Genomic DNA, 26,122 nt, shown 5'->3' with positions numbered 1-26,122 from the left:
GTGTAGTACTTTACATTTGTCAATGTTAAACTTCATTTGCCACCTCTCAGCCCATCTGCTCAACCTTTCCCGATCTTGTTTCAGCAGCATAGTGTCAGTAGTGTCCTTGACAACCCTGCCTACCTTTGTATCGTCTGCAAACTTCGACATTAAGCTTGATATACCCTCATCAATATCATTTATGAATACAGAAAACAATAATGGACCCAACACTGAGCCCTGAGGGACTCCACTAATAACATTAGTCCACGACGAGCAGTGTCCATTGATTACCACTCTCTGTCTTCTCCCCCTCAGCCACCCCTTTATCCACAGCAGCAATTTGCCTCCAGTGCCACACTGCTCCAATTTGTGCAGCAGTCTTCCAAGTGCAACAGTATCAAAAGCCTTTCTAAGATCCAAGTATATAATATCAAAGTTATTCCCTGCATCCAGTTCCTTTGTGACTGCATCATAGTATCCAATCAAATTGGTCAGGCAAGACTTCCCCTTAACAAAACCATGCTGTGTCCGAGCTATAACTGAAGTCTTGTCTAAATGATCCTGCAGTGCTTCTTTAACTAGTGCCTCCATTAATTTTCCTGGAACAGAAGTTAAACTCACAGGTCTATAATTACTTGTGTCAGCCTTTGATCCTCCTTTGTGAATTGGGGTGACATTTGCACATCTCCAGTCTGTGGGTACCTCCCCTGAGTCCAAGGAAGCTCTCATAATTATGGCTAAGGGTTTGCTTACTTCCTTTGCTGCCTCCTTTAATATAACTGGATAGATCATATCCACCCCGGGTGCCTTTCTTGTGTTTAACTTCAACAATTTGTCCTCCACTTTACTCTCAGTTATTACAAGATTCTCTAGCTTACTGCTAGAATACACCTCTGGCTTTCCCCTCGCTAAATAACTCCTCATGTGTGAATGTCGATGCAAAATATTCATTTAGTTTGTTAGCTACCTGAGCAGGATCATCAACAGTTGACCCATCGATATCAAGTGGACCAATCTGATTCATCCCCTTTCTTCTAGAGGTTACATAAGTAAAGAACTCTTTGCTGTTTTTCTTTGCATCCCTTGCCAAAGATTTCTCGTAATCTGCCTTCGCCTGCCTAACCTCCTTTGTAACTTGGTTACAGTTCAACTTATATCTATCATAGACTTCTGTGTTAATTGGTATGTATCCCATGCATGTTTCTTCTCTGCCATATGCCTCATCAGTTCATCTGACATCCATTTAGGCCTAAACCTTGAACAATATTTCTTAGTTGGTATGTAAAGCCTAGTAGCTTCCAAGATAAGTTCTTTGAATGCTTCCCATTTTGCATTTGCTGGCTTTTTTTTTTTTTGTTAAGAACTGGTGCACCCCTTTTTGTTATGAACTGATGAATTTCATGATTAGTGACCCATTAAAACTAATGGGTCACTAATCATGAAATTCATTTATTTGGATACTGGTGAGTCAGGATATTTTCTGGAAATTCGATTTTTATATTATTGATGTGTAAACATCTTGGGTGGCACCTACTAAATTTCGGACTGAAGTAAAACCAATTTGTCACGATTTTGCAACAAGGAAAATTAAGCCATTTGGCATAATTTCCATGCTGCAAAATGACAATTTCTGTATCATCAAATGACATCCTCTTTTGACATCTCTGGTGGTACCTACTAAATTTTGGACTGAAGTAAAACCAATTTGTAAAAATTTGGAGACACGGAAATGCGTCATTTCCCATTTGGCAATTTGGAAATTTTTGTCAATTATGCAATTCGTAATTTTTGTCAATTCTGTGTTGCAAAATGATATTTCTGCATTGTCAAATGACGTATCCAGAAAATGACTGAGTTAGCGTCATTAACATCATTTAGGAACTTAAGCCTTTCTTGGCAACCCTTTGTTCCTCTCCATTAACACTTCTGAGCTAACACTGCCTAAATGACGCTAACTCAGTCACTTTCCAGAAATTACATCATTTGACTACATGAAAATGGAATCATTTTGGCACACGGAAATCATGTCATTTCCATGCTATAAAATGATGTTATTTACATGTTGTCAAATGACATCATTTTGACATCTTTGACGGCACCTACTAAATTTCTGACTGAAGTAAAACCAATTTTTCAAGATTTTGCAACATGAAAAAGATGCCATTTCCAAAAAGTGACTGAGTTAGCGTCATTTAGGAAGTGACATGATTTGCGATAGTTCATTGCTGCGTAACAGTGTCGGTGAGGTTGGCATGGTGCTTCCATAGGCTTTGGCAGTTGAGTGAGAAAACTCAACTTTTGGCAGTTGAGTGAGAAAATTCATCCATGATAGGAAGTTCCTTCCTATCATGGATGAATTCGAGCAAGATGTCCTGTCTTTTGTGTAGCTGATTAGTCACAAGCCTGGCAAACTCATTTTGAAGATCGATGGTAGATGTAGCATTTCTCAGGCCATGGTAGAATCTCTTGTTGTTGATCAGTGAGATGATGTAAAATCCATTGATGTCAGTTACTTGTGACAGAGCGACATAAACCAGATGCTGTTTGTGCCCCTTTTCATACTCATAAACCATTGTATCGATTGTGCTGCCTTGCGACCTGTATCATCATTGCACAAGCTGGTATGAGAGAGAGAGAAGTGATTTCTTTTGGCAGAGATTGTGTGATTATTGTTCAATGATATACTCGCGGTTCATCTTATAAGCAGCATGGCTGCAGGAATGATGCTGTTTCCTTTCATGTATCTCACCACCTTCTTGTGAGCTAACTTTCCAATCTTCAGCGAAGTAGTAAATTCAAGCCACAATCATCGTATCTGTTGCTCTTTGTTGTATTTGACCTGGGATAATTTACAAAGGGCTCCGTTAGCAAGTGCATAAGTAACATCAACATTGGCGGTGACGATATACAGCTTTCCGATGACTAGTGTGAAAAAAATGTTACATCGAATCTAGTGTCAATAACCAACATTTTATAGTTTCTGGTGAATGTGTGCTTCTTGCTCTGTGTTTGTGCAACACACAAAGATGTCTTGTGTGACTGATTCCACTTTCTTCTCTGTGGCACTGAAGATCGCACAGCTGTACTAGTAGGTGAAATTATTTCACAACTAGAGTCGTATACCATTCGGGTTGATGCAAAAAACCAAAACCAAAGCAATTGGTTTACATTGCTGTAAAAAGTAAACATATTTTCCTGAATTATCTGTTTTTACGGAGTGTCAATAGTTAATTGACTGACAACTTTAAAAATACATTTACTTCATTGGACCAACAGTCCATTCTAGGCAACAAAGCACTATCATGTATTCAATATTCTGACGTAGAGTAGTCAAAAAAATAACAAAGCAAGAAAATCTACAGTAATTCAAGGACATTTAACTCTATTGAGGGGCAATAGAGTCAAATGTCCTAATGAGATCATTATGTTCACTGAATATGATTAATAATCACTCAAGTATATAATTAGGAAAACATGACATGAAATAAAATGCTAATGTGTGCAAATAAGGAATTGTATGGTGACTAAATACTGATTGCAGTAACCATGATAAAATTGAGTTTTAAAGCATAAAACGGGGAGGGCATAAGATGCAGAACTTTATCCTATTTATATAATGTGCTCTAAAATGAAAAAGAAATGTTTATAAAATTAAAAAAATAATTACATCAATATATTTGAGGAATACTTAACCAGGAATAATAAACCAAGTGTTTTAGTAATATTTTATTGAACTTCTTCCTACCATATCATGTTCTAATCAGTATGTTAAAATTTACGTTAAATTTACATAAAAAAATTAATTATTTTTATATCAACACAGTTTTGTTTATCTGACCATTTAAACATTTATTTTTGAAAATATTCATTCAAAGTTTCTGTCATGAGTGGAATGGCAAACAAAATGCCAATCTTTCAATAGCTCTTAAAAAAAACAAAAAAAAAAAACAACCACCACCACTGACCAGTCATCATTACTCACTTTTAGGTATTTTAAAATGAAAATTTTAGCAAAATAAACTTACTGAAAAATAAGTCTGTTAATTTGAAAGTGAATATTAATAACATTTTTACGCATTTTTTGCTTCCTCCCAAAGGAGTGTACTTTTAAAAGCATCCATTCCATATATATGAATTTATTGATGGGTTTGGTGCATTTTTATAGGTATTCAAAAGGTTTATTATATCAAATATTTCACCTTTAAATTACTATTTCAACCTGAATATTGTGATCAGTCAGAACTTTGAAAGTCCTTTTATTTGTTTACTTGCTTTTCAAGCAAGGGGACAATTTTTTTCTTGAATGTATAATTTCTGCATAGTGATCATCTGATGCATGTAACATAATGTCAATTATGCAATATTCAAAGCATCTCATTTTTAGTATTTGTTTATTAAATACACTATACACACTATACGTAATGTAACTGGGAAGGTGCATCTTTCAAGAAATATTTTACAATAAATAGTTCAATTTTCATTTGTAAGACAATTCCTTTAATGCAGGAATTGGCAACGTTTTTTCCTTATGAGTTCATGCCACTTAAACATATATAAAAAAATTATTTTAAAAAATAATTAATTTCAGCCATTTTTGGCATTCAATAATACCAGAAAAAAAAAAAAAAAAACAATTAACAGAAAGTATCTTACTATTGGTATGCCTAAAAAATATATTTCCAAGTGCCATCTGGCAGATGATATACATAGGGTTGCAAATGATATGCTTTGATAATTTTCATAATTTAATACTTTGAAAATTCTTAATACCTAACTAATCACTTAGTATAAACTTAAACAGCCAGTTTTTTGAATGCATTAATAGCTTAATATTACATCTATAAATGAAATTCTTTCAACTATTCAGTGAATAACACATGATTTTCAAAGATTTTCCATGGGATAAATTAGAGAAATGTGTAAAACTGATTATTATTATTATCCATATGATGCAGTAAGCAAGCCTAAGGCTTAATGCTGCACTGGGCAAAAAAAATTTCTGAATTATCCTGTGTGTGTGTGTGTGAGAGAGAGAGAGAGAGCGTAGAAAGGAATCACCAAGAAAGAGAAGAATGATGATATCCAGCTCAGGTCCTTTGGAGTGCGAAGCCCATGCTCACCAGATGTGAGCTCCTGGACCATGAAAGATGTTTCAATGTTGCTGGTTTTTTTTTTTTTTTATGAAAACTCCTATTAGAACTTATAGCACTTAGTGCCTTGCATGGGTTGGAGGTTGAAAAGATTGAAAGAAGATATTTGTTGACATTAGACAAATTTCTGTAGTAATTATCAGGAAATACGTATGAGGGAAGGTCTTTCCAGAAAACAGAAGTTGAATGAATAAATGAGGAAGAAAAGTTGGTTCTCTGAGTTTGAAGTTGGACAGTAAAAGGATGTTGAGTAGTAACTGTACATGTTCAGACCACTGAAAGGGAGAGAGAGAGACAGAGCAAAATTTATAGAAGCCAATTCAGAAGAACAGTATCCATAGAAAAGCATGCAGCAGAAACAGAATGTCTATGAAACAGTGAGTGGTTAGACTTTGTCAGAGAAGAGTCATTAATTAACCTAACTGCAATTTTCTGAATGGAATCTAGAAGCCTGAGGGAAGTTTTGGGGGCTCCATCCCAGAATATGGGGAACAATATTCCATGGTAGGGCAGATTTCCAATTTGTACAGAGTGAACAGCTGTTTGGAAGAAAAGTCTAAGAGCAAAAGAGATCATCCAGTATTTTAGATGCAGATGAAGCAATATTTGTAATGTGCTTATGCCAAGAAAGATTAGAAGTCAGGGTAATCCCCAATAGAGATATATCATCTTGCCTAGAAATCAGAGTGTCATCGAAGATAAGTATAGGAGCAGAAGAATCTTTTTTTTTGGGAGATATAAGATAGGTCTGAGTTGTAGAAGGATTGAAATCAACTAAGTTATCTTTGCCTCACTTGAAAAGTGAGGCAAAAATAACATAGATCAGCATTTAAGATCAGCATTTAAGGAATTGGTGGTGGATATTCAAGAAGTTGAAGCTGTTTGAGCAGGGCAAGGTTTCTCAAACTGGAAGGTAGAACACAATGTGCTATCATCAGCAAGAAAAATTCATTAATGTAGAAGAGGAAAAGAATGGGAGAAAGAACTGAACCTTGGGGAGCACCAGCATTAGTGGAGAAGTTAGAAGACAGAGGGCCATCTACCATCACACACAGAGAGCAGTCAGAGAGAAAATTGGATACCCAATTACAAAAACAGTTGGCAAACCACATGATGGAAGCTTATTTATGGCAAACACAAACAAAAGCTTTGAAATGTCAAGAGCAACTGCTTGAATTTTACCAAACTTTTCCATTGAATTTGTCCATAGTTGGGTAACAAGCCAGAATATCATCAGTGGATCGACGCTGATGGAATACATACTAGCGATTGTTGATCAGTTGGAAGGATTCTAGACAGTTTAAGAGTAGAAGTAATTACAGTGGGACAATAATTGGATGGGTGGGATTTCTCACCCTTTTTATTAACTGGTCGGATATGAGCCAATTTCCAAGCAGAACGAAAAATTCCTTTGGAATAAGAAAATGAAAAAAGGCAACACAGAACAGGAGCAGGTTTTGGGAACAAGTGGAGAAATATCATCAGGACCTGCAGCTTTCTTAGCATCAAGACTCTTCAAAATCCTTGTGACATCCTTCTGATAGAAGACCAAAGGAGGTATTGAATGGAGTGTACTGGGAATGGTGGGAGGTGGTTTACCAAAATCATTAATACATGAGTTGGAAAAAAAAAACTGGATGCAAGCAGGTCAGCTTTATTTTTAGCTGAAGTGGCAATAGAACCATCTGGTTTTGACAGAGGTGGGAACAGAGATGGACAAAAGTTGGGGCCATTAGCTTTGGCAAGAGACCAGAATACTTGGCTACCATTTGGATAAGAAGCAAGTTTTCTACTCTTAGCCTATTCGTAATCTAGTTTGGACTGATTAATAACTCTTTACAATTGTTGTGTGCTTTGGTGTAGACAGAAAACGAAACTGAAGATTTGGAAACAATCCAAGGAAAAGAAGAAACGAAATATCACAGATCATCCCCCTGTGCACTCTTGTAATGCCAAGCAACACAAGTTTGGGAATGGTCACCTGAGATTGGAGAAGAGACCCTCACCAAGTAGTGGTCTGAGGTGCCTAGAGGACCACTCGCCTTGCTCATGTACTTAGAAGAGTTGTTGTGGTGCCTCCATAGCCAGGTGGGAAGGAGCAGCAGTGCGTAGCACACGCTTCTTGATTAGACCGGGGTTCGAGCCCATCACCACCAAATACAGAAAGGTCAGGGAATGACCACCGCATATCCCGGAGCAATATGGCCTTAGTTGCTAATGCTCCTAAAAACCAAATAACAAACAAACAACAGAAGAGTTGTTTGTGAGAAAAAGATCAAGCGTGTTGGCTGTGAGGTTAGGATTGTTTGGTATCTGAAGCTTTTGCATTTACTAATGACACTGCATGCTGGCTGTGTGGTTAGGATTGTCTGGTATTTGAATTAGCATTGTTTGGTATCTAAAGCTTTTGCATTTACTAATGACACTGTCTGTGCAAGGTCATTAGTAATTGCAAAAACCTCAGCATGTCTTCTGTTTTCTAATCACACAGACCCAGCTTGACCAGCTGGGTCTGTGTGATTAGAAAACGGAAGACAGCTGGAGTTGTGAACATTAAAATCACCAAGGAAAATTACCTCACGGTTAGGAAAGTTGGACTGGAGAAAGTCAAGTTTCAAAGAGAGGAAGTCAAAGAGATTTAATTGAGTAGTGGAATTGGGAGAATGATAGAAGCAACAGATGAATTTGACAGAATGTGGTAGAGAGATTTTAAGCTAGAAAAGATTGAAATGAGGAGATTCCAAATTACCAAGTCTCTGAGAGGGAATATCAGAACATACACACATATGCACAAGTACCACCACTGAAGCAAAAAGAATCTTACAGAGAATAATTCAGACAACTGAGATGAGCAGTGGTTGAATCAACCGATAACTGGGATTCTATCAGAAAAAATACATGGGATTTGACAGACTGTAAGTGGAAATGGACATCATTGAAATTAGAACTGAGACCGCATATATTTGTGAAACGAACTAGGAAGTGTTTGGAAGGTTTAGATCTTTTCGCAGATAAGTTTGCTCTATTAGATTGACAATTCATGGTGTATCCAGTAGTAAGAAAAAGTGGGGGGCATGCTGTATGAAGTAATGAATTTTTGGAAATGGCATACACATGGTAAAAATACATCCTGTTCCCTGGCATAATGTGGCCTTGAGAATGCCCCTGCATACCACTACTAGGACTCCCTCCAGTCACTATCTGACAGAGTAGAGGCAGCGAGATTATACACTAGCTGATCCAGAAGCCTCCTACAGAGTTACCAATAGGTTCAGACCACTATTTTAGAGCTTTACTCTCAAAACATAAGGAAGATTGTATCTTTCCACGATGTCCATCATAACCTCAAAAGACATCAATCATACTGCATGATGGAAGAGATGGGGAGGGATTACCAGAGCTTTGCACTGGAGACTAAACATGGATACTGCCTCCAATAAGCAAAGTGGTGGTATTACACCTGTTGATGAGAGTCATCTATCACCTAATGTAGCTTACCAAACACTGAAAGTCTGCCATGTACATTACTACATACTGTAAAATACTTTCACTGTCAAAATTGATTTATAAGTAGCCTTAGGTTTAATCCTGTAATGCCATCAACAACAATACACACTTTCCATTAATCACTGTTTAATATGGCAGTTATATTGTGGTTTAGTCAGATGGCTGTTTTGTCAGGTATAGTACCGAAAAGCAATTAATCAATTTCACTTAGAATATTTTGTGTTAAAATTATATTTATTAAGAAAAATTAATTCTGTAATTTATCAACATCAAAAACTAAGATGCATGGAAAAAATGAAAATCAGTAATAGAGAACTGGAAGACTTTTATGAATATATGAATGTTTAAAAAAATAACAGATTCTATTGGATTTGGCATAAGAGAGCATTTCTAGTAACTACTTAATCTGAAAAATTAGTGATCTCTGTTTTATTAATACTAATCTGCACATAATCCCAAATGTGGATTCCGTTTCTTAATCCAGTTAATCCAGATTAAGGGTTAATTAAGGTCAGACTAAAATGGAAGATAGAGAGAAAAATCTCAGAGAGTCTCAGCCTCTTCTAATGATTCACTGAAGTCACTGGTACACTTACCCATAGTTTCAAATAAAAATACTTCAAACAATTTTTTTTTTTTCTTTTCTGGGGCTTTTCTTTCTAAGCCCATCCATGCTAGTAATCTCCTGACAATATTTCAAATGGCAACTTCAAGTTTCTTACTACTAATGAGGTTTGGAATTTACTGGGTAAAATACTGAGGAAAATCTCCAGATAGCTAATTAGGGTCATACATTTATTCATATATCCACACAAAAATACTAATTTTCTTGTGGAACTAATTCTTTCTAATTCATCCCTGCTACTAATATGCAATCAATGCCAAGTGGTATCAACCATATTCTTACTACTAATCCACCATCTGCTTCAAGAGTATGATATGGCATTGCATTACTACTTACTGTACCAGTTGCACAATGCTGATACAGTAAAATGCCATTGCAATGAATGCTGTTTTAATTTTCAAAATAATGAATTTATTTCTTGGTCCCAGCTGACTTCTTTTATTATTAGTGCTTTGTCAGTCTCATTTGAATGAAACAGTTTTGATGGAAAGTTTAGTAATACAATGAAAGAAACTTTTCTGGAAAATTATCAATGCCACCATGTAACCCAAGTTGTTGTTATTTGTTATTTGGTTTTTAGGAGCATTAGCAACTAAGGCCATATTACTCCAGGGATATGCAGTGGTCATTCTCTGACCTTTCCGCATCCTCCGTATTTGGTGGTTACAGGCTCGAACCCCGGTCTAATCAAGAAGCATGTGCTACATCTGCTGCTCCTGTCCACCTGGCTACGGAGGCACCACCCCACCAGGCTACGGAGGCACCACAACCCAAGTTGTAATTATGGTTATGAGAGCATTCGCTGAAAGTAAAATGTGGAAATTTAAAAAAAAAAAAATGAGGCAAGAGTTGCATCTTCCATGTTTTTTTCAACAGGTAACATTATAAAAAAAAATAATAACAAGAATTAAAAAAATCAAATGATGTGCAAGCACCAATTTGTGTACCTTTAGTTACAGTATGTTTGAAAATGGATCGTAGGTCTTCTACATAATACCCTTTAAAGTGAAACTGTTAATGGTCAAAGTGGTTTACACTACATTGTTTTTCAGTACATATGAATTTCCTTAATATTTTTGAGAAAATAGGGTGTGCACGTATATTAGTTAAACAGTAAAAACAAAGTAGAGTATATCATTATGTTTAGCATTATGAAAGATGTACTAGGAAATACAGAGGGTTGTCACATTCTAAAATTTAACAATCTTCAGAATGTGAAGTCTATTCAATCTCCTATCGTCCACTATAAAATTTCTTCTTAATTGTAAACAATGAAAACTATTCCCATGGCAAGTGTTTGCTTTCTTGCATTACGCCAAATTCTTTATTTCTAAAATTTCTTCCTAATATTACTAATTTAATAGAGAAAAAAGTAATTCTTTATTTTAAAATTTTCTTTTTAATATTACTATTTTAATAAAGAAAAAAGTAATTCAATATGAGAGGTTTTTCACAAAGAGAAATTTTTCCTACCTCCCCAGTAAGACAGAGATCATAATTAGAACACACTTCTTTCACTGCTCTGATAGAAAACATGGGCAAACTTATGGTTTCATCTATAGACACCCAATGCCAGTCTGTATCTAAATTACAATACATGGGCATAATATCAAGGTTCATTTATAAATAATGTATTATAGCAAATTAAAAAATATATAAAACAGGGTATAATGAAAAAAAGGTTTCAGATTTAGGAAGGGTATTGTTTCACAGAATACTCATTCAACTAGAGAACAACACTTCCACTGGGGTATATACATCATGACCAAGTTGAGAGTGGGAGTGTTATAGGCCAAATGACTCTGATGAGTACAATGAACAACTGTACAAGGAAATAGAGTGGGCAAGTAAATCAGACAGTGTTATAATGGGAGATTTTAACTTCCCAGATATAGACTGGAACTTGTGGGTTGGCCACTCACACACTAGCAAGACTTCTGTGAATTTATTGGATGATTGTTTTCTACAACAGCATGTTCGAGAGGCAACTAGAGGGAGTAATACTCTTGATCTGATTATCAGCAGTGATTCTTCATGCATTAAGAATTGGCAGATAAAGGAACCACTAGGTGGCATCGATCACAGTGTACTGATGTGCAATTTACTTAAAGATGTAACTACCATCAGGGCTAAAGGGAAGAGTTTTTGCTTTTGTAAAGGTGACTACAGTGGTCTCAGAGACTTCTTAAATTTTATACAGTGGGACCAACTGATGATATTACCAACAGGGAATTCTAAATGGGAAGCATTCAAGGAATTACTTGAAAGCTACTAGGTTTTTCTTACCAACTAAGAAATACTGTTCAAGGTTCAGGTCGTCTAAATGGATGTCAGATGACATAATGACTCATGGCAGAGAAGAAAAATGCATGGGACGCATATAAATTATCAGAAGACAGAGATGGTAGATATAACATAGTCTGTAATCAAGTCAGAAAGGACGTTACGCAAGCAAAGGCAGATTACAAGAAATCCTTGGCATACAATGCAAAGAAAAGACTTCTTTACTTATATAAACTCTAGAAGCAAGGGGATGAATCAGATTGGTCCACTTGATGTTGACGGTTCAATTTTTGATGAACCTGCTGAGGTAGCTGGGAAACTGAATGAGTATTCTGCACTTACATTCACACATGAGGAAGTCTGTAGGGAAGCGGAGGCCAAAAACTTATCAAACTCTGGCAGAGAGCTAAATGATTTTGTAATAACTGAGAGTAAAGCAGAAGAAAAATTGTTGAAATTGAACATAAGAAAGGTGCCTGGGATCTCTCCAGTTATATTAAAGGAAGCAGTAAAGGGAGTAAGCAAACCCTTAGCCATAATTATAAGAGCTTCCTTGGACTACTCAGGGAAGGTCCCCATGGCTGGACATGTGCAAATATGTCCCCAATTCACAAAGGGGTTCAAAGAGTAACACGAGTAATTACAGACCTGTTACTCTTCTGTTCCAAGGAAAATAATGCAGTGAGAGGTTAAGGAAGCGATGCAGAATCATCTAGACAAGACTGCAGTTATAGTTCAAACACAGCATGGATCTGTTAAACAAAATTCTTGTCTGACAAATTTGATTGGATACTATGATGTGGTCACAAAGGAATTGGATGCAAAAAATATTTTTGATTTCATATAGTTGTATGTGAGGAAAGATTTTGATACTGTGGCACATGGCAGACAACTGTACAAATTGGAGCAGTACAGCATTAAGGAAAAGTTGCTACAATGGACAAAAGGATAGTTGAGTGGGAGAAAACAGAGTGGTTATCAATGGACACTGCTCTTCGTGGACTAATGTTATTAGTGGGGTCCCCAGAGTTAGCGGTTGGTCCAATGTTGTTTCTGGTATATATCAATGATATTGATGAAGCAATATCAGGGTTAATGTCTAAGTTTGCAGACGATACAAAGGTTGGCAGGATTGTTAATGACAGTAATGATTGTATGCTACTGCAAAAAGATCTGGAAAAGTTGAGAAGATAGGCCGAGAGGTGGAAACGGAAGTTTAACATTGAAAAATGTAAAGTATTGCATATAGGTAACAGTAACTCCAGAGTAACATACCAACTTTGTGGTACTACCCTCAGGGTAGTAGAGAATGAAAAGGACCTGGTGGTAATTGTGCAGTCAGATATGAAGTTTTCTGAGAAGTGCAGACAGGCTGCGGCATCTTGACAATGATATACAGGAATTTTGCTAGCAGGGATAAGGATGTGATTGTCCCCTTATATAAGGTAATAATCAGGCCACACGTTGAGTACTGTATACAGGTCTGGAGGCCTCATTTTAGGAAAGATAAAAAGCTGTTGGAACAAGCAGAGAGATGGGCAACGAGATTGCTGAGTGGAAAAAAGGGTTGGTGTGTTACCAAGAAAAGCACATTATTGAACTGTTCTGCACATTGCAGCTTCTGGAGACTGGGCACCTGTGAGGTGATCTATTTGAAGTGTATAAGGCCTTGAATAGTCTGAGCAAGACAAATGCTAATGGGAATCTTCCTCTTGCTGAGATTACTCAACTCAGAGAACATAAATTCAAATTGAGGAAAGACAATTGTAGAATAGAGGTGTGGTTGATAGTTGGAACAAACTGCCATCTGTTGTAGTGGAGGTCAACAACTTATATTATTTCAAGGCAGAACAAGACAAACATTTCGAGTGAATGGATGGGTGAAATGGGAGGGGTTTTTTTTTTTTTGTTTTGGCTGATGCGATATAAGCTTCCTTTCTTGCATCATATGCCTCTACTAATGCTAATCACAGATTAGGTAAAGTGTGTGCCAAAAGCAACTAAAGTTGTGGGGTATCACTTATTGTATTCTTGAGCAGTTCACTAACTCAGCCACATCACTGAATAGCTCATAAAATTCCATGTGTCGTTGGCAGGGCTGAAACTCAAGCTTTTTCCATTATGTGGAAGGACAGCAATTATAATTATTCTGCTACCTACAAGATCACGGACGAGAGCCCAATAAGAAAGGTTGCATAATCCAAATTCATACAACAAGATATACAGTAAACTATCCAGTAACACACAACTGAAATACCCTGCATCTTGTTTTCCAGGCTGCTGCCTGGAAAACAACAAGCAGGGTATTTCAGAGACTGCTGGGAGTCATTGCAGTACAAGTAAACACATGGGTTGTGTTACAGTAGCTAAGAATAGGAACAGGTGCATGTATACTTGCATATACACCAATGCTAGGAGTTTGGTAAATAAATTTGATGTTTTGATCAAAACATCAAAGGCAGATATTGTTGAGATATCCGAGAAGTTGTGTCACAAAGATATAAGGAATGGTGAAATGGAATTTGGGGAGTACACTAACTCAGCCACATCACTGAATAGCTCATAAAATTCCATGTGTCGTTGGCAGAAAGGATAGACAAGATAGGAAGGGAGGAGGGGTTATGCTATTAGTTAAGAAACACTAAATCCAAAGAAGTGGCATCACTGGACAGTGCAGTGTCGAGTCGGTTTGGTGTGACATAGGCACTGGGGGATCAAAATTGAGAGTAGGAGTGTGTTATAGGACTAATAACTCTGATGAGTATAATAAAAAAACTGTACAGGGAAACACAGAGGGCCAGTAAATCAGAGTATCTTATAATGGGCGATTTTAATTTCCCAAATACTGACTGGAATTTGTGGGGTGGTCATTCACACACTAGCAAGGCTTTTGTGGATTTATTGGATGATTGTTTTCTACATCAGCATGTTCAGGAGGCAAATAGAGGGAGTAATACCCTTGATCTGATTATCAGTAGTGATTCTTCATGCATTAAGAATCTACAGAAAAAGGAACCACTAGGTGGCAGTGGTCACAGTGTGCTCAAGAGAGATTTACTCAAAGAGGTAACTACCATCAGGGGTAAAGGGAAGGGTTTTTGCTTTTGGAAAGGTAACTGCAGAGGTCTGAGACTGTATTTAAATTTAATACAGTGGGACCAACTGATGATGTTACCAACAGTAAATTCAAAATGGGAGGCACTCAAAAGGATTAATCTTGGAAGATACTAGGCTTTGCATACCAACTAAGAAATATTGTTGAAGGTTTAGGTCTAAATGGATATCAGATGAACTAATGAGACAGGTGGCAGAGAAGAAAAATGCATGCGATACATATAAATTAATGGGTGACGTGGAAGCCTATGATAGATATAAGCTGGTCTGTAACCAGGTCAGAAAGGAGATTAGGCAAGCAAAGGCAGATTATGAGAAATCTTTGGCAAAGGATGTAAAGAAAAATAGCAAAGAGTTCTTTACCTATGTAAACTCTAGAAGGAAAGGGATGAATCAGATTGGTCCACTAAATATTGATGGTTCAACTGTTGATGATCCTGCTCAGGTGGCTAACAAACTAAATGAGTATATTGCATCTGCATTCACACATGAGGAGTTATTCAAGGAGGGGGATGCCAGAGGTGAAATAAACTCTGGCAGTGAACTAGATGATTTTGTAATAACTGAGAGCAAAGTGGAGTTGAAATTGTTGAAGATAAACATAAAAAAGCCACCCAGGGTGGATGGGATCTATTCAGTTATATTAAAGGAGGCAGCAAAGGAAGTAAGCAAACCCTTAGCCATAATTATAAGAGCTTCCTTGTACTCAGGGGAGGTATCCATGTACTGGAGTTGTGCAAATGTGACCCCAATTCAAAAAGGAGGATCAAAGGGCGACACAAATAATTATAGACCTATTAGTTTAACTTCTGTTCCAGGGAACTTAATGGAGGCACTGGTTAAAGAAGCACTGCAGAATCATCTAGACAAGGCTTCAGTTATAGCTCGAACACAGCATAGTTTTGTTAAGGGGAAGTCATATCTGACCAATCTGATTGAATATTATGATGTGGTCACAAAGGAACTGGATTCAGGGAATAACTTTGATATCATATATTTGGATCTTAGAAAGGCTTTTGATACTGTTGCACATGGAAGACTGCTGCACAAATTAGAGCACTGTGGCATTAGAGGCAAATTGCTGCTATGGATAAAGGTATGGTTGAGTGGGAGAAGACAGAGAGCGGTAATCAATGGACACTGCTCTTCGGGGAGCAGTGTCCATTGATTTAGGAGTTAGTGTTGAGTCCATTGTTGTTTTCTGTATTTATAAATGATATTGATGATGGTATATCAGGCTTAATATCCAAGTTTGCAGATGATACGAAGGTTGGCAGGGTTGTTAATGATACTAATGATAGTACGCTGCTGCAACAGGATCTAGAAGAGTTGAGCAGATGGGCTGAGAGGTGGCAAATGAAGTTTAACATTGACAAATGTAAAGTACTACAAATGAGAAGCAGTAAGCCCAGAGTAACTTATGAATTGTGTGGTACTACACTGACAGTAGTAGAGAATGAAAAGGATATGGGGGTAATTGTGCAGGCAGATATGAAGTTTTCTGACAGTGCAGACAGTCTGCAAGAGTAGCTCATGGTGTCTTGTGAATGATATACAGGAATTTTTCTAGCAGGGATAAGGAGGTGATTATCCTATTGTATAAGGCAATGGTAAGGCTACACCTTGAGCTGTACATAGGTCTGGAGGCCTAATTTAAGAAAGATGTAGCGCTGATGGAACGAGTACAGAGAAGGGCAACAAGATTAGTGAATGGAACGAAGGGTTGCTCTTACAAAAGAAGGCTTAAATTTTGCAAGATTACAGCATCTGGAGACTATACACCTGCAAGGCAATCTGATTAAGGTGTATAAAGCCATGAATGGTTTGAGCATGCTCAATGCTGGTGGGATTCTTCCTCTCGCTCAGAAAAATTACCCGCAAGGGCATAAATTCAAACTGAGGAAAGACAGTTATAGTATAGATGTGCAGAAGTGTGCCTTTAGCCAGTGGGTTGTTGATTGGTGGAACAGACTTCCATTTTTTGTTGTGAAAGTTGATAGCCGAAATAAATTTACGGCTGAGCTGGACAGGTATTTGGAATAAACGGAGGGGTGAAATTGGAACGGGTTTTTTTTTTTGGCTGATGTTGCATAAGCTTGCTTTCTTGCATCGTATGCCTCTTCTAATGCTAATGGTAAAGTGTAAGGCTCTACCTGATGTCTTATGTGCTCTAATACCCAATAAATCCTTATGGATTCCAATGCGTCATCAGCATTTATGGGCTCTAATGCCCATGAAACATCAGGAATGTTTGCCACTTCACTGACATTATAATTTTTAATTACATAATATACATTTAAAGTTAGCATGCAAACCTGCACAGAGGAACAGTAGCTTCAGTAACATAAACTTAATCTACAGAACCATGAAGCCATTTTCAATGTTCAAAACTGCAGCTGGCTCCATTTTCTAGTTAAACATAACCATCTGGTAGAGATGTTCAGGCTCATACTATTGGTAATTAAACTTACACAAGTCTTTCATTTACCTATTAGAACACCAGCCTGTCTTGGCTATACATAAAAAATTCTGAATCCTTTCTTCACCAACAACCATTAACTGTGTGTGGCGCCTCTGTAGCCAGGTGTGAAGGAGCAGCAGTGCGTAGCACACGCTTCTTGTTAAGACCAGGGTTCGAGCCCGTGACCACCAAATACAGAGGATGCAGAAAGGTCAGGGAATGACCACCGCATATCTCCAGAGCAATATGGCCTTAGTTGCCAATGCTCCTAAAAAAAAAAAACAAATAACAAATAAATAAATAACAACCATTAATTGTATGCTTTGAAGGTTCACCTTGGTAACTGCCTCCTCTTCAATAGTGCCTGCCCCACAGCCACTCTTAGTTTATGAATTAAAGTAAGATTAAACATTTTTTTTTTTTACCATGTGATCAATGCTGAAAACAGAGAAATTATAGTTATCCCATGATACAGCATGGTTCATTCAGTGTTTGTTTGCTATAGTGCCCTATAATTTATAACTTTCTCTACTATTCTGTATCCCCAGAGAAGTACTATTGATTCACAATGCCTAGGGAGGATTAGCCAATAGCAAGTGTTTGAGTGCATGGGAGACGCTGACAAAAAAAAAATTTTTTTTCATGCTCTCCAGTTTGATTTTCTAATCAACTGCAATTCACAGTGCTTGCCTTCAGAGGATATTTTTTAATTTTAATTTACTTTTAACCGATACTGCAAATTAAAGACAAAACGACTGAATTACCAGTCAAACTAAAAATGCTGAAAATCACTTCCATTTATTCCATTAGGGTAGCTAAGAATAGAAACAGGTGCATGTATACTTGCGTGAACGACAATGCTAGGAGTTTGGTAAATAAATTTGATGAATTTGAGGTATTGCTCAAAGCATCAAAGGCAGATATTGTTGGGATATCAGAGACGTGTCACACAGATATAAGGAATGCAGAACTGGAATTTGGGGAATACAACGTCTACAGAAAGGATAGATAGGATAGAAAGGGAGGAGGGGTTATGCTATTAGTTAAGGAACACATAAAATCCAAGGAAGAGAAGCCAGTCGACATTGCTGGACAGTGCTGTGTCGAGTCAGTTTGGTGTGACATAAGAATTGGGAGATCAAAATTGAGAGTAGGAGTGTGCTATAGGCCTAATGACTCTGATGAGTATAATAAGAAACTGTACGGGGAAATAGAGTGGGCCAGTACATCAGAGAGTCTTATAATGGGGGATTTTAATTTCCCAGATATTGACTGGAATTTGTGGGTTGGTCACTCACACGCTAGCAAGGCTTTTGTGGATTTATTGGATGATTGTTTTCTACATCAGCATGTTCGGGAGGCAACTAGAGGGAGTAATACTCTTGATTTGATTATCAGTAGTGATTCTTCATGCATTAAGAATCTGCAGATAAAGGAACCGCTAGGTGGCAGTGATCACAGTGTGCTGAAGTGGGATTTACTCAAAGAGGTAACTACCATCAGGGGTAAAGGGAAGGGTTTTTGCTTTCATAAAGGCGACTACGATGGTCTGAGACAGTATTTAAATTCTATACACTGGGACTAACTGAAGATGTTACCAATAGTAAATTCAAAATGGGAAGCATTCAAAGAACTTATCTTGGAAGCTACTAGGCTTTACATACCAACTAAGAAATATTGTTCAAGGTTTAGGCCTAAATGGATATCAGATGAACTAATGAGACATATGACAGAGAAGAAAAATGCATGGGATACATATAAATTAATGGGTGACATGGAAGCCTATGATAGATACAAGTTGATCTGCTGTAACCAAGTTACAAAGGAGGTTAGGCAGGCAAAGGCAAATTATGATAAATCTTTGGCAAGGGATGCAAAGAAAAACAGCAAAGAGTTCTTTACTTATATAAACTCTAGAAGGAAGGGAATGAATCATATTGGTCCACTTGATATCAATGGGTCAACTGTTGATGATCCTGCTCAGGTAGCTGACAAACTAAATGAATAAACTAACCTTGAGTTGGTTCCAATTGCATGGTCATGTCTTCAGGGTTTTCCGTTTGAAGGCCAGAGTTATCCTGGGAAGCATTTACTTCACTTTGACTTCTGATTTCCCTGTCTGAGTTTGACACTGTTTTGCATTCTGTTTTTCTTTTTCAAGGCATGATCTGGTCTAGAGTCCTCTGCCCCATCTTGCTAGTCAATGGTAGGTAGTTCGCTGCTCATTTTCGTCAGGGTGACGACAGTCTGACGCTTATTTGGGTGCTCTCTGATTTCACTGTGATTATTTATCCATTTTATCCTGTTTGGCTTTTTCGGATAACCGAAGAACCCAATGTTTTCTTGAAGGGGAACAAAGAAGCTGAAGGATGGCACCAGCCATAAGTTCGTGGGTTAATTTGGGCCTTAACTTTAGAGCGACAATGTGGTTGACCAATGTCCACTTACACTCTGGATCACGTGACCAAACTACCATTAACAGTAGGCAATGTAATAGGAGTTACGATCACATTGCTGACTGTTGGCAGTGAAATACACATATAAATATTAGTTTATAAACAATATCTGGCAGATGGAGGCGAGTAGGCAATCTGGGAGTGATAATTTTTTGGTTTGATCTCTCCTAGGAAATCTGAATTAAGTGGCAGAAAACTAGCCACAATCCCCAATCAAGTTGGCAACCCCTTTGTTATCGCACTTGGTTGGGAATTGGTTCGAGTTCGGCAGAAAAATACATAGCAGATATAGCAAAATAAAAGTAAATGAAACATTGCATGTAACAGAAAAATGTCCAAATATTATGGATCACTAGTTCACACTAGATATACAGTCCAATCTATCAAAACACACATCCAGAAATCGATCCTATATTGTCGTTATGGAAACTCAGCAATGGCTGCCATAAGGTATACACAGGTATTATATCCAAAAACTTTAAGCACTGAACTCTCTAAATCTAATGCACATAAAATCCTTGTAAGTCCTTAGAATTTAATACATTCATAGATATACACCAGGGGCTCACATCTGGTATGGGTTTGGCACTCCCAGGGTCCTGAGCTCGATATCATCATTCTCTTTCTTGGTGATTCCCTTTTACTTCTGACCCTTGTTCTCTCTCTCTCTCTTAAGGGAACTCAGAATTTTTTTTGGCTGGTGCAGCAAAAGCCTCAGGCTTCCTTGCACCATATGTTAATGATAATAATAATAATAATAATATTTTGCATTGAAATTCACACATGAGGAGTTATTCAGCAAGGAGAATGCCAGAGGTGTATTCAACTCTGGCAGTAAGCCAGAGAATCTTATGATAACTGACAGTACAGTGGAGGAGAAATTGTTGAAGATAAACACAAGAAAGGGCCCTGGGGTGGATGGGATCTATCCAGTTATATTGAAGGAGGCAGCAAAGGAAGTAAACAAACCCTTAGCCATAATTATGAGAGCTTCCTTGGACTCAGGGGAGGCACCCACAGACTGGAGATGTGCAAATGTGACCCCAATTCACAAAGGAGGATCAAAGGCTGACACAAGTAATTATAGACCTGCGAGTTTAACTTCTGTTCCAGGAAAATTAATGGAGCCACTGGTTAAAGAAGCACTGCAGGATCATCTAGACAAGACTTCAGTTATAGCTCGGACACAGCATGGTTTTGTTAAGGGGAAGTCTTGCCTGACCAATTTGATTGAATACTATGATGAGGTCACAAAGGAACTGGATGAAAGGAATAACTTTGATATCATATATTTAGATCTTAGAAAAGCTTTTGATACTGTTGCACACGGAAGACTGCTGCACAAATTGGAACAGTGTGGCATTGAAGGCAAATTGCTGCTATGGATAAAGGGATGGTTGAGGGGGAGAAGACAGAGAGAGTGGTAATCAATGGACACTGCTCATCGTGGACTAATGTTATTAGTGGAGTCAATCAGGGTTCAGTGTTGGGTCCATTATTGTTTTCTGTATTTATAAATGATATTGATGATGGTATATCAAGCTTAATGTCCAAGTTTGCAGACGATACAAAGGTTGAGCAGATGGGCTGAGAGGTGGCAAATGAAGTTTAACATTGACAAATGTAAAGTACTACATATGAGAAACAGCAACCCCAGAGCAACGTATCAACTCTGTAGTACTACACTGACAGTGGTAGAGAATGAAAAGGACCTGGGAGTAATTGCGCAGGCAGATATGAAGTTCTCTGAGCAGTGTAGACGGGTGCAAGAGTAGCTCATGGTGCCTTGTCAATGATATACAGGAATTTTTCTAGCAGGGATAAGGAGGCGATTATTCCCTTGTATAAGGCAATGGTGCCTTGAGTACTGTATACAGGTTTGGAGGCCTCATTTCAAGAAGGATGTAGAGCTGCTGGAACGAGTACAGAAAAGGGCAAGATTAGGGAATGGAACAAAACTTAAGCCTTTCTTACGGAGAAAGCTTAAGTTTTGATATTACAGTGTCTGGAGACTAGGCACTAGCACGGTGATTTGATAGAGGTGTATAAAGCCTTGAATGGTTTGAGCATGCTCAATGCTGATGGGATTCTTCCTGTTTCTCAGAATAATCACCTGAGAGGGCATAAATTCAAATTGAGGAAAGACAGATGTAGGATAGATGTGTGGAAATTTGCCTTTAGCCAGCGGGTGGTTGGTTGGTGGAACAGACTTCCATCCCTTGTTGTGAAAGTTGATAGCCTAAATAAATTTAAGGCTCAGCTGGACAGGTATTTCGAACGAACGAGGGGTAAAGTGGAAGTGGTTTTTTTTTTTTTTTTGGCCGATGCTGCATAAGCTTGCTTTCTTGCATCATATGCCTCTACTAATGCTAATGCTAATGCTAATTACAAGGAGAAATTTTGAAAGCCTGTCTCTTTATTGCCCCCAAAGTTATTTCTCATTTCCATAAGTAAATTTCATTTCTATATAATATTTGTAGTTATTTATACTGGGAAAGGTTTCCCATGTCCACAGCTTAAAGCCCCATACTAAGATGGCACCATTTCTTGCATATTACAAAAATTTACACTTTATACATCCTCTCACCTGGCAGTGTTATGGGTAAGGGAGTACTGACTAGGGGAGTTCTAATTAACTGAAGTTTATTGAAATGTTGTTTATAAAATTTCTCTTTAAGAATTGTCAGTTCCTGAAAGAGAGTTTGCTTTTAGCAGAAACTAACTCCTGCTTTTGCTTTTGAACTGAAAACATCATTGCACTACTCAGCAATGCTATTTTTTTGTTTAGTTTTTGTTTCCAGCCAGCTCCTCTATACATAATGTTTATGTGCATTTTGTGTCCATATGATTGATTTTAATTTACCATGTAGGTAAACTAGGTCTCAAAGAGAATTAGCCAGTTGTAATAGCATGATCAGGGAATATAATCAATTAATTATATTCCTTGATCACTGGAAAAAAGTCACTGGAAAAGCTTTTCATTAGAACTTAAATTGCACATTCCCAAAAAACAACTATTTGAAAGAGTGCAAGATTTTCTCTATATTTAACGGTTTTGAGCAATCTGCTAATTATAATTTCATTTATTTATTTATTCAGTTTAACATTAACATTAAAATTAGTAGAGGCATATGATGCAAGAAAGCAAGCTTATGCAGCATCAGCCCAAAAAAAAAAACCAAAAAAAAAAAACTCCCATTTCACCCCTTCGTTCATTCCAAGTACCTGTCCAGCTCAGCCTTAATTTAATTTAGGCTATCAACTTCCACAAAAAAGGATGGACGTCTGTTCCACCAACGAACCACCCGTGGCTAAAGGCCAACTTCCGCACATCTATCCTACATCTGTCTTTTCTCAATTTGAATTTATGCCTTCTCAAATAATTATTCTGAGCAAGCGGAACAATTCCATCAGCATTGAGCATGCTCAAACCATTCAAGGCTTTATACACTTCAATCAGATCACCTCACAGGTGTCTAGTCTCCAGACACTGTAATTTGCAAAATTTAAGCCTTTCTTCGTAAGAGCAACCCTTTGTTCCATTCACTAATCTCGTGCCCTTCTCTGTACTCGTTCCAACAGCTCTACATCTTTCTTAAAATGAGGCCACACCTTGAGTACTGTATACAGTACTCAAGGTGTGGCCTGACCATTGCCTTATATAAGGGCATAATCACCTCCTTATCCCTGCTAGAAAAATTCATGTATATCATTGACAAGACACCATGAGCTACTCTTGTAGACCATCTGCACTGCTCAGAAAATTTCATATCTGCCTGCACAATTAACCCCAGGTCCTTTTCGTTCTCTACCACTGTCAGTGTAGTAGCACAGAGTTGACACGTCACTCTGGGGTTGCTGCTTCCCATATGTAGTACTTTACATTTATCAATGTTAAACTTCATTTGCCACCTCTCAGCTCATCTGCTCAACTTTTCTAGATCCTGTTTAACATTTAATCCTAGATTAACAGTATCACAAGTGCTGTTATTGTAAAAGTAAATACAGTATGCATATAAGGTTCTGTAATTTTAAAGTGTTTTCTTGCATAATTTATTTATTTATAGTTTACCTTCTTCTGCTACATTTAACATTGCTATTTAGAGAAATGGTGCCTTAAAATCACCGGCCATGCCAACAGCTTAAAATTATTTAACTTATTTCCTAAGGATAAATCTCCCTCGCTTAATATGAATTCACTTAGTGCTCTGTTTTTACAGCTCCAGTGAAGAGTGCTAAGCCAGTATTTTGTTTACAAGGAATAGTTGCATTCCTGAATGAAAACAAAAAAATAAGAAAAAATAAGTAATTAACAACTGAAAACTAAAAAAGGAATACTGATGTTCTCCACAAGAAGTAACCAACACAGAATCCCACTTTAATGGCAAAATTACAGTCTTCCTGATTGGTTACAGTCACCCCAAACAAAGTCAAATAACAAACAAAAGATTTACTTGCAGAGCCCAAAAGATTACATTTCCATCATGAATGGAAAAGCAGCCAAGCATTCACTGGTGCTCCTATATAATCTGTGAATAACCAAACTATGGAAAATGAAACTTATATCTGGAAACTCTCTATTCAAATAAGCAAATGAAACAACAAAATGTACATTTTGAAGTCATCTTGTTGCAAACTGACTAATCAAACTAGATGAAACTATACAAAAAAAATAAACCAAAGCATAATACAATGAAAGAACAAAAAATAAATATATAAAGAGAACCACACAAAGGATTGTGTGGTTCTCTTTATCTTTCATTTTGTTGTCTTGTATGAGGAGTCTGCATTCACTCATGGGACAATATACAGGGTGTCCAAAAAGTCTGTAACCAATGGGATTTATTTGAATTCCTTTCAGGATGTCTAGCATTAAACTCGTCCGCCACTTCTCTCTGGGTCCATCCCTGATGACCACTAAGAAGGACTATCTCCACCCTTTCATCAAGTGTTAATGCCATCTTTCATCTGTAAAGAAAAACATATTTTTGCCATTGGTTCCAGACTTTTTGGACACCCTGTTACTCTTCTTGCTAGGTTATAAACCACAGTTTCACCATTACACCAGAATTCTAGGTTGGTCACCTCCAATGGTTGGTGGGGACACTGTATTTCTTATTAAACATTTTTAGTTTAATTGTTGACTTTAATATTAATAAATATCATGTGATAGTAATATTATAGTTACAGATGGTAAACAGTTTGTTTGGTTCCTCAAACAGAAAATTCATTTATTCTTTTAGATACTTTTAGCATTTCATTTCATGCTGATTATATTCCTTTATGCTATTTGATTAATGTCTGTTCCAGGGAAAATAATGGAGTCAATGGCTAAGGAAGTGACACAGGAACACAATTATACCGCAGTCACAGCATGGATTTTTAAGGGGTGGTTTGTATGACCAATCTGATTGGATACTATGAAGCAGTAACAAAGAAACTGGAGGGAAAAAATAATTCTGATATCATATATTTGTATTTCAGGAAGACTTTTGATACTCTTACACATAAAATAATGCTGTACAAAGTGGATGAATATGGCAGTAATTGTAAGTTACTGCTATGATTAAATGGATGGTTGAGTGGGAAAAGACAGAGATCAATTAGGTTCAATGCTGGGCCCATTGTTGTTTTCAATATTTATTAATGATATTAGTGAAAGCATATATCAGGCTTATTATCTAAGTTTGCAGTGATACAAACATTGGCAGGGTGATTAATGATAGTAACCCAGGTAAGCTAATGTGCCGAAATAGAAAAATTAGGCTGACATGTTGAGAAATAGCAGTTGAAGTTTAATACTGCATATGGGGAGCAGTAATTTCAGATTAGCTTTCATAGCTTTTCATCTTGGGTATAGTACCAACTGCTTAGTACTACACCCAGCTTCGTGCAAAATGAAAACGACCTGGGGTAATTTCTCTAGCAGCCTGTCTGGCGAAGTGCAGATAGGCTGCTAGGGCAGCTAAGGGAGTTGTGTCAATGTTATATAGGAACTTTGCCAGCAGGGATAAGGAGGTGATTTTCCCTTAGTACAATGCCATGGTTAGGCAGCATCTTCAGTATTGCATACAGGTCTGGAAGCCTTATTTCAGGAAATATGTAGATCTCCCAGAATGGGTGCAGGGAAGAGCATTGAGATTGAAGGAAACAAAATGATGTTCTTAACCATAAATGCTTCATTTCTGCAAACAAACTGCAGAATCTGGAGACTAGGTACCTGTGAGGAGATCTCATTGAGGTGTTTAAGGCCTTTAATAGATTGAGTAAGCTCAATGTTGATGGCAAAATTCCTTTTGCTGTGCTACATACAAGGAGGCATAAATCCAAAATGAGGAAGGATGGTTGCACGATAGATGTGCAGAAGTTTGCATTTAGCCAGCGGATGGATGATTGTTGGAACAAATTTCCATCTGTTGTTGTGGAAGTGAGTAGTTTGAATAAATTCAAGGAAGTACTAGACAAATTTTTGTAGGGGTGGATGGGTGAGGTGGGTAGGGTTCCCCCATTCCCTATGGCTGATGCTCTATAAGCTTGCTTTCTT

General features: G+C 37.4%; 1 protein-coding gene across 1 annotated transcript in view; it reads right to left on the bottom strand.

Moving 5' to 3' along the window:
* Positions 1 to 26,122, bottom strand: part of LOC150087146 (endoplasmic reticulum transmembrane helix translocase) — a 760,787-nt gene that overhangs the window by 228,581 nt on the left and 506,084 nt on the right. The window contains exon 16 of the mRNA XM_090371851.1: positions 10,738 to 10,847. Within this exon, the coding sequence (XP_090227977.1) occupies positions 10,738 to 10,847 (110 nt within the window). The remainder of the gene's footprint in view (positions 1 to 10,737; positions 10,848 to 26,122) is intronic.

The sequence above is a fragment of the Mastigoproctus giganteus genome, chromosome 4 (assembly GCF_048544385.1).
Source record: "Mastigoproctus giganteus isolate SK-2022 chromosome 4, ASM4854438v1, whole genome shotgun sequence".
In the NCBI taxonomy this organism is placed as follows: domain Eukaryota; kingdom Metazoa; phylum Arthropoda; class Arachnida; order Uropygi; family Thelyphonidae; genus Mastigoproctus; species Mastigoproctus giganteus.
Note: the sequence above shows the minus strand (reverse complement) of the source record. Positions and strands in the feature narration are given on the sequence as shown.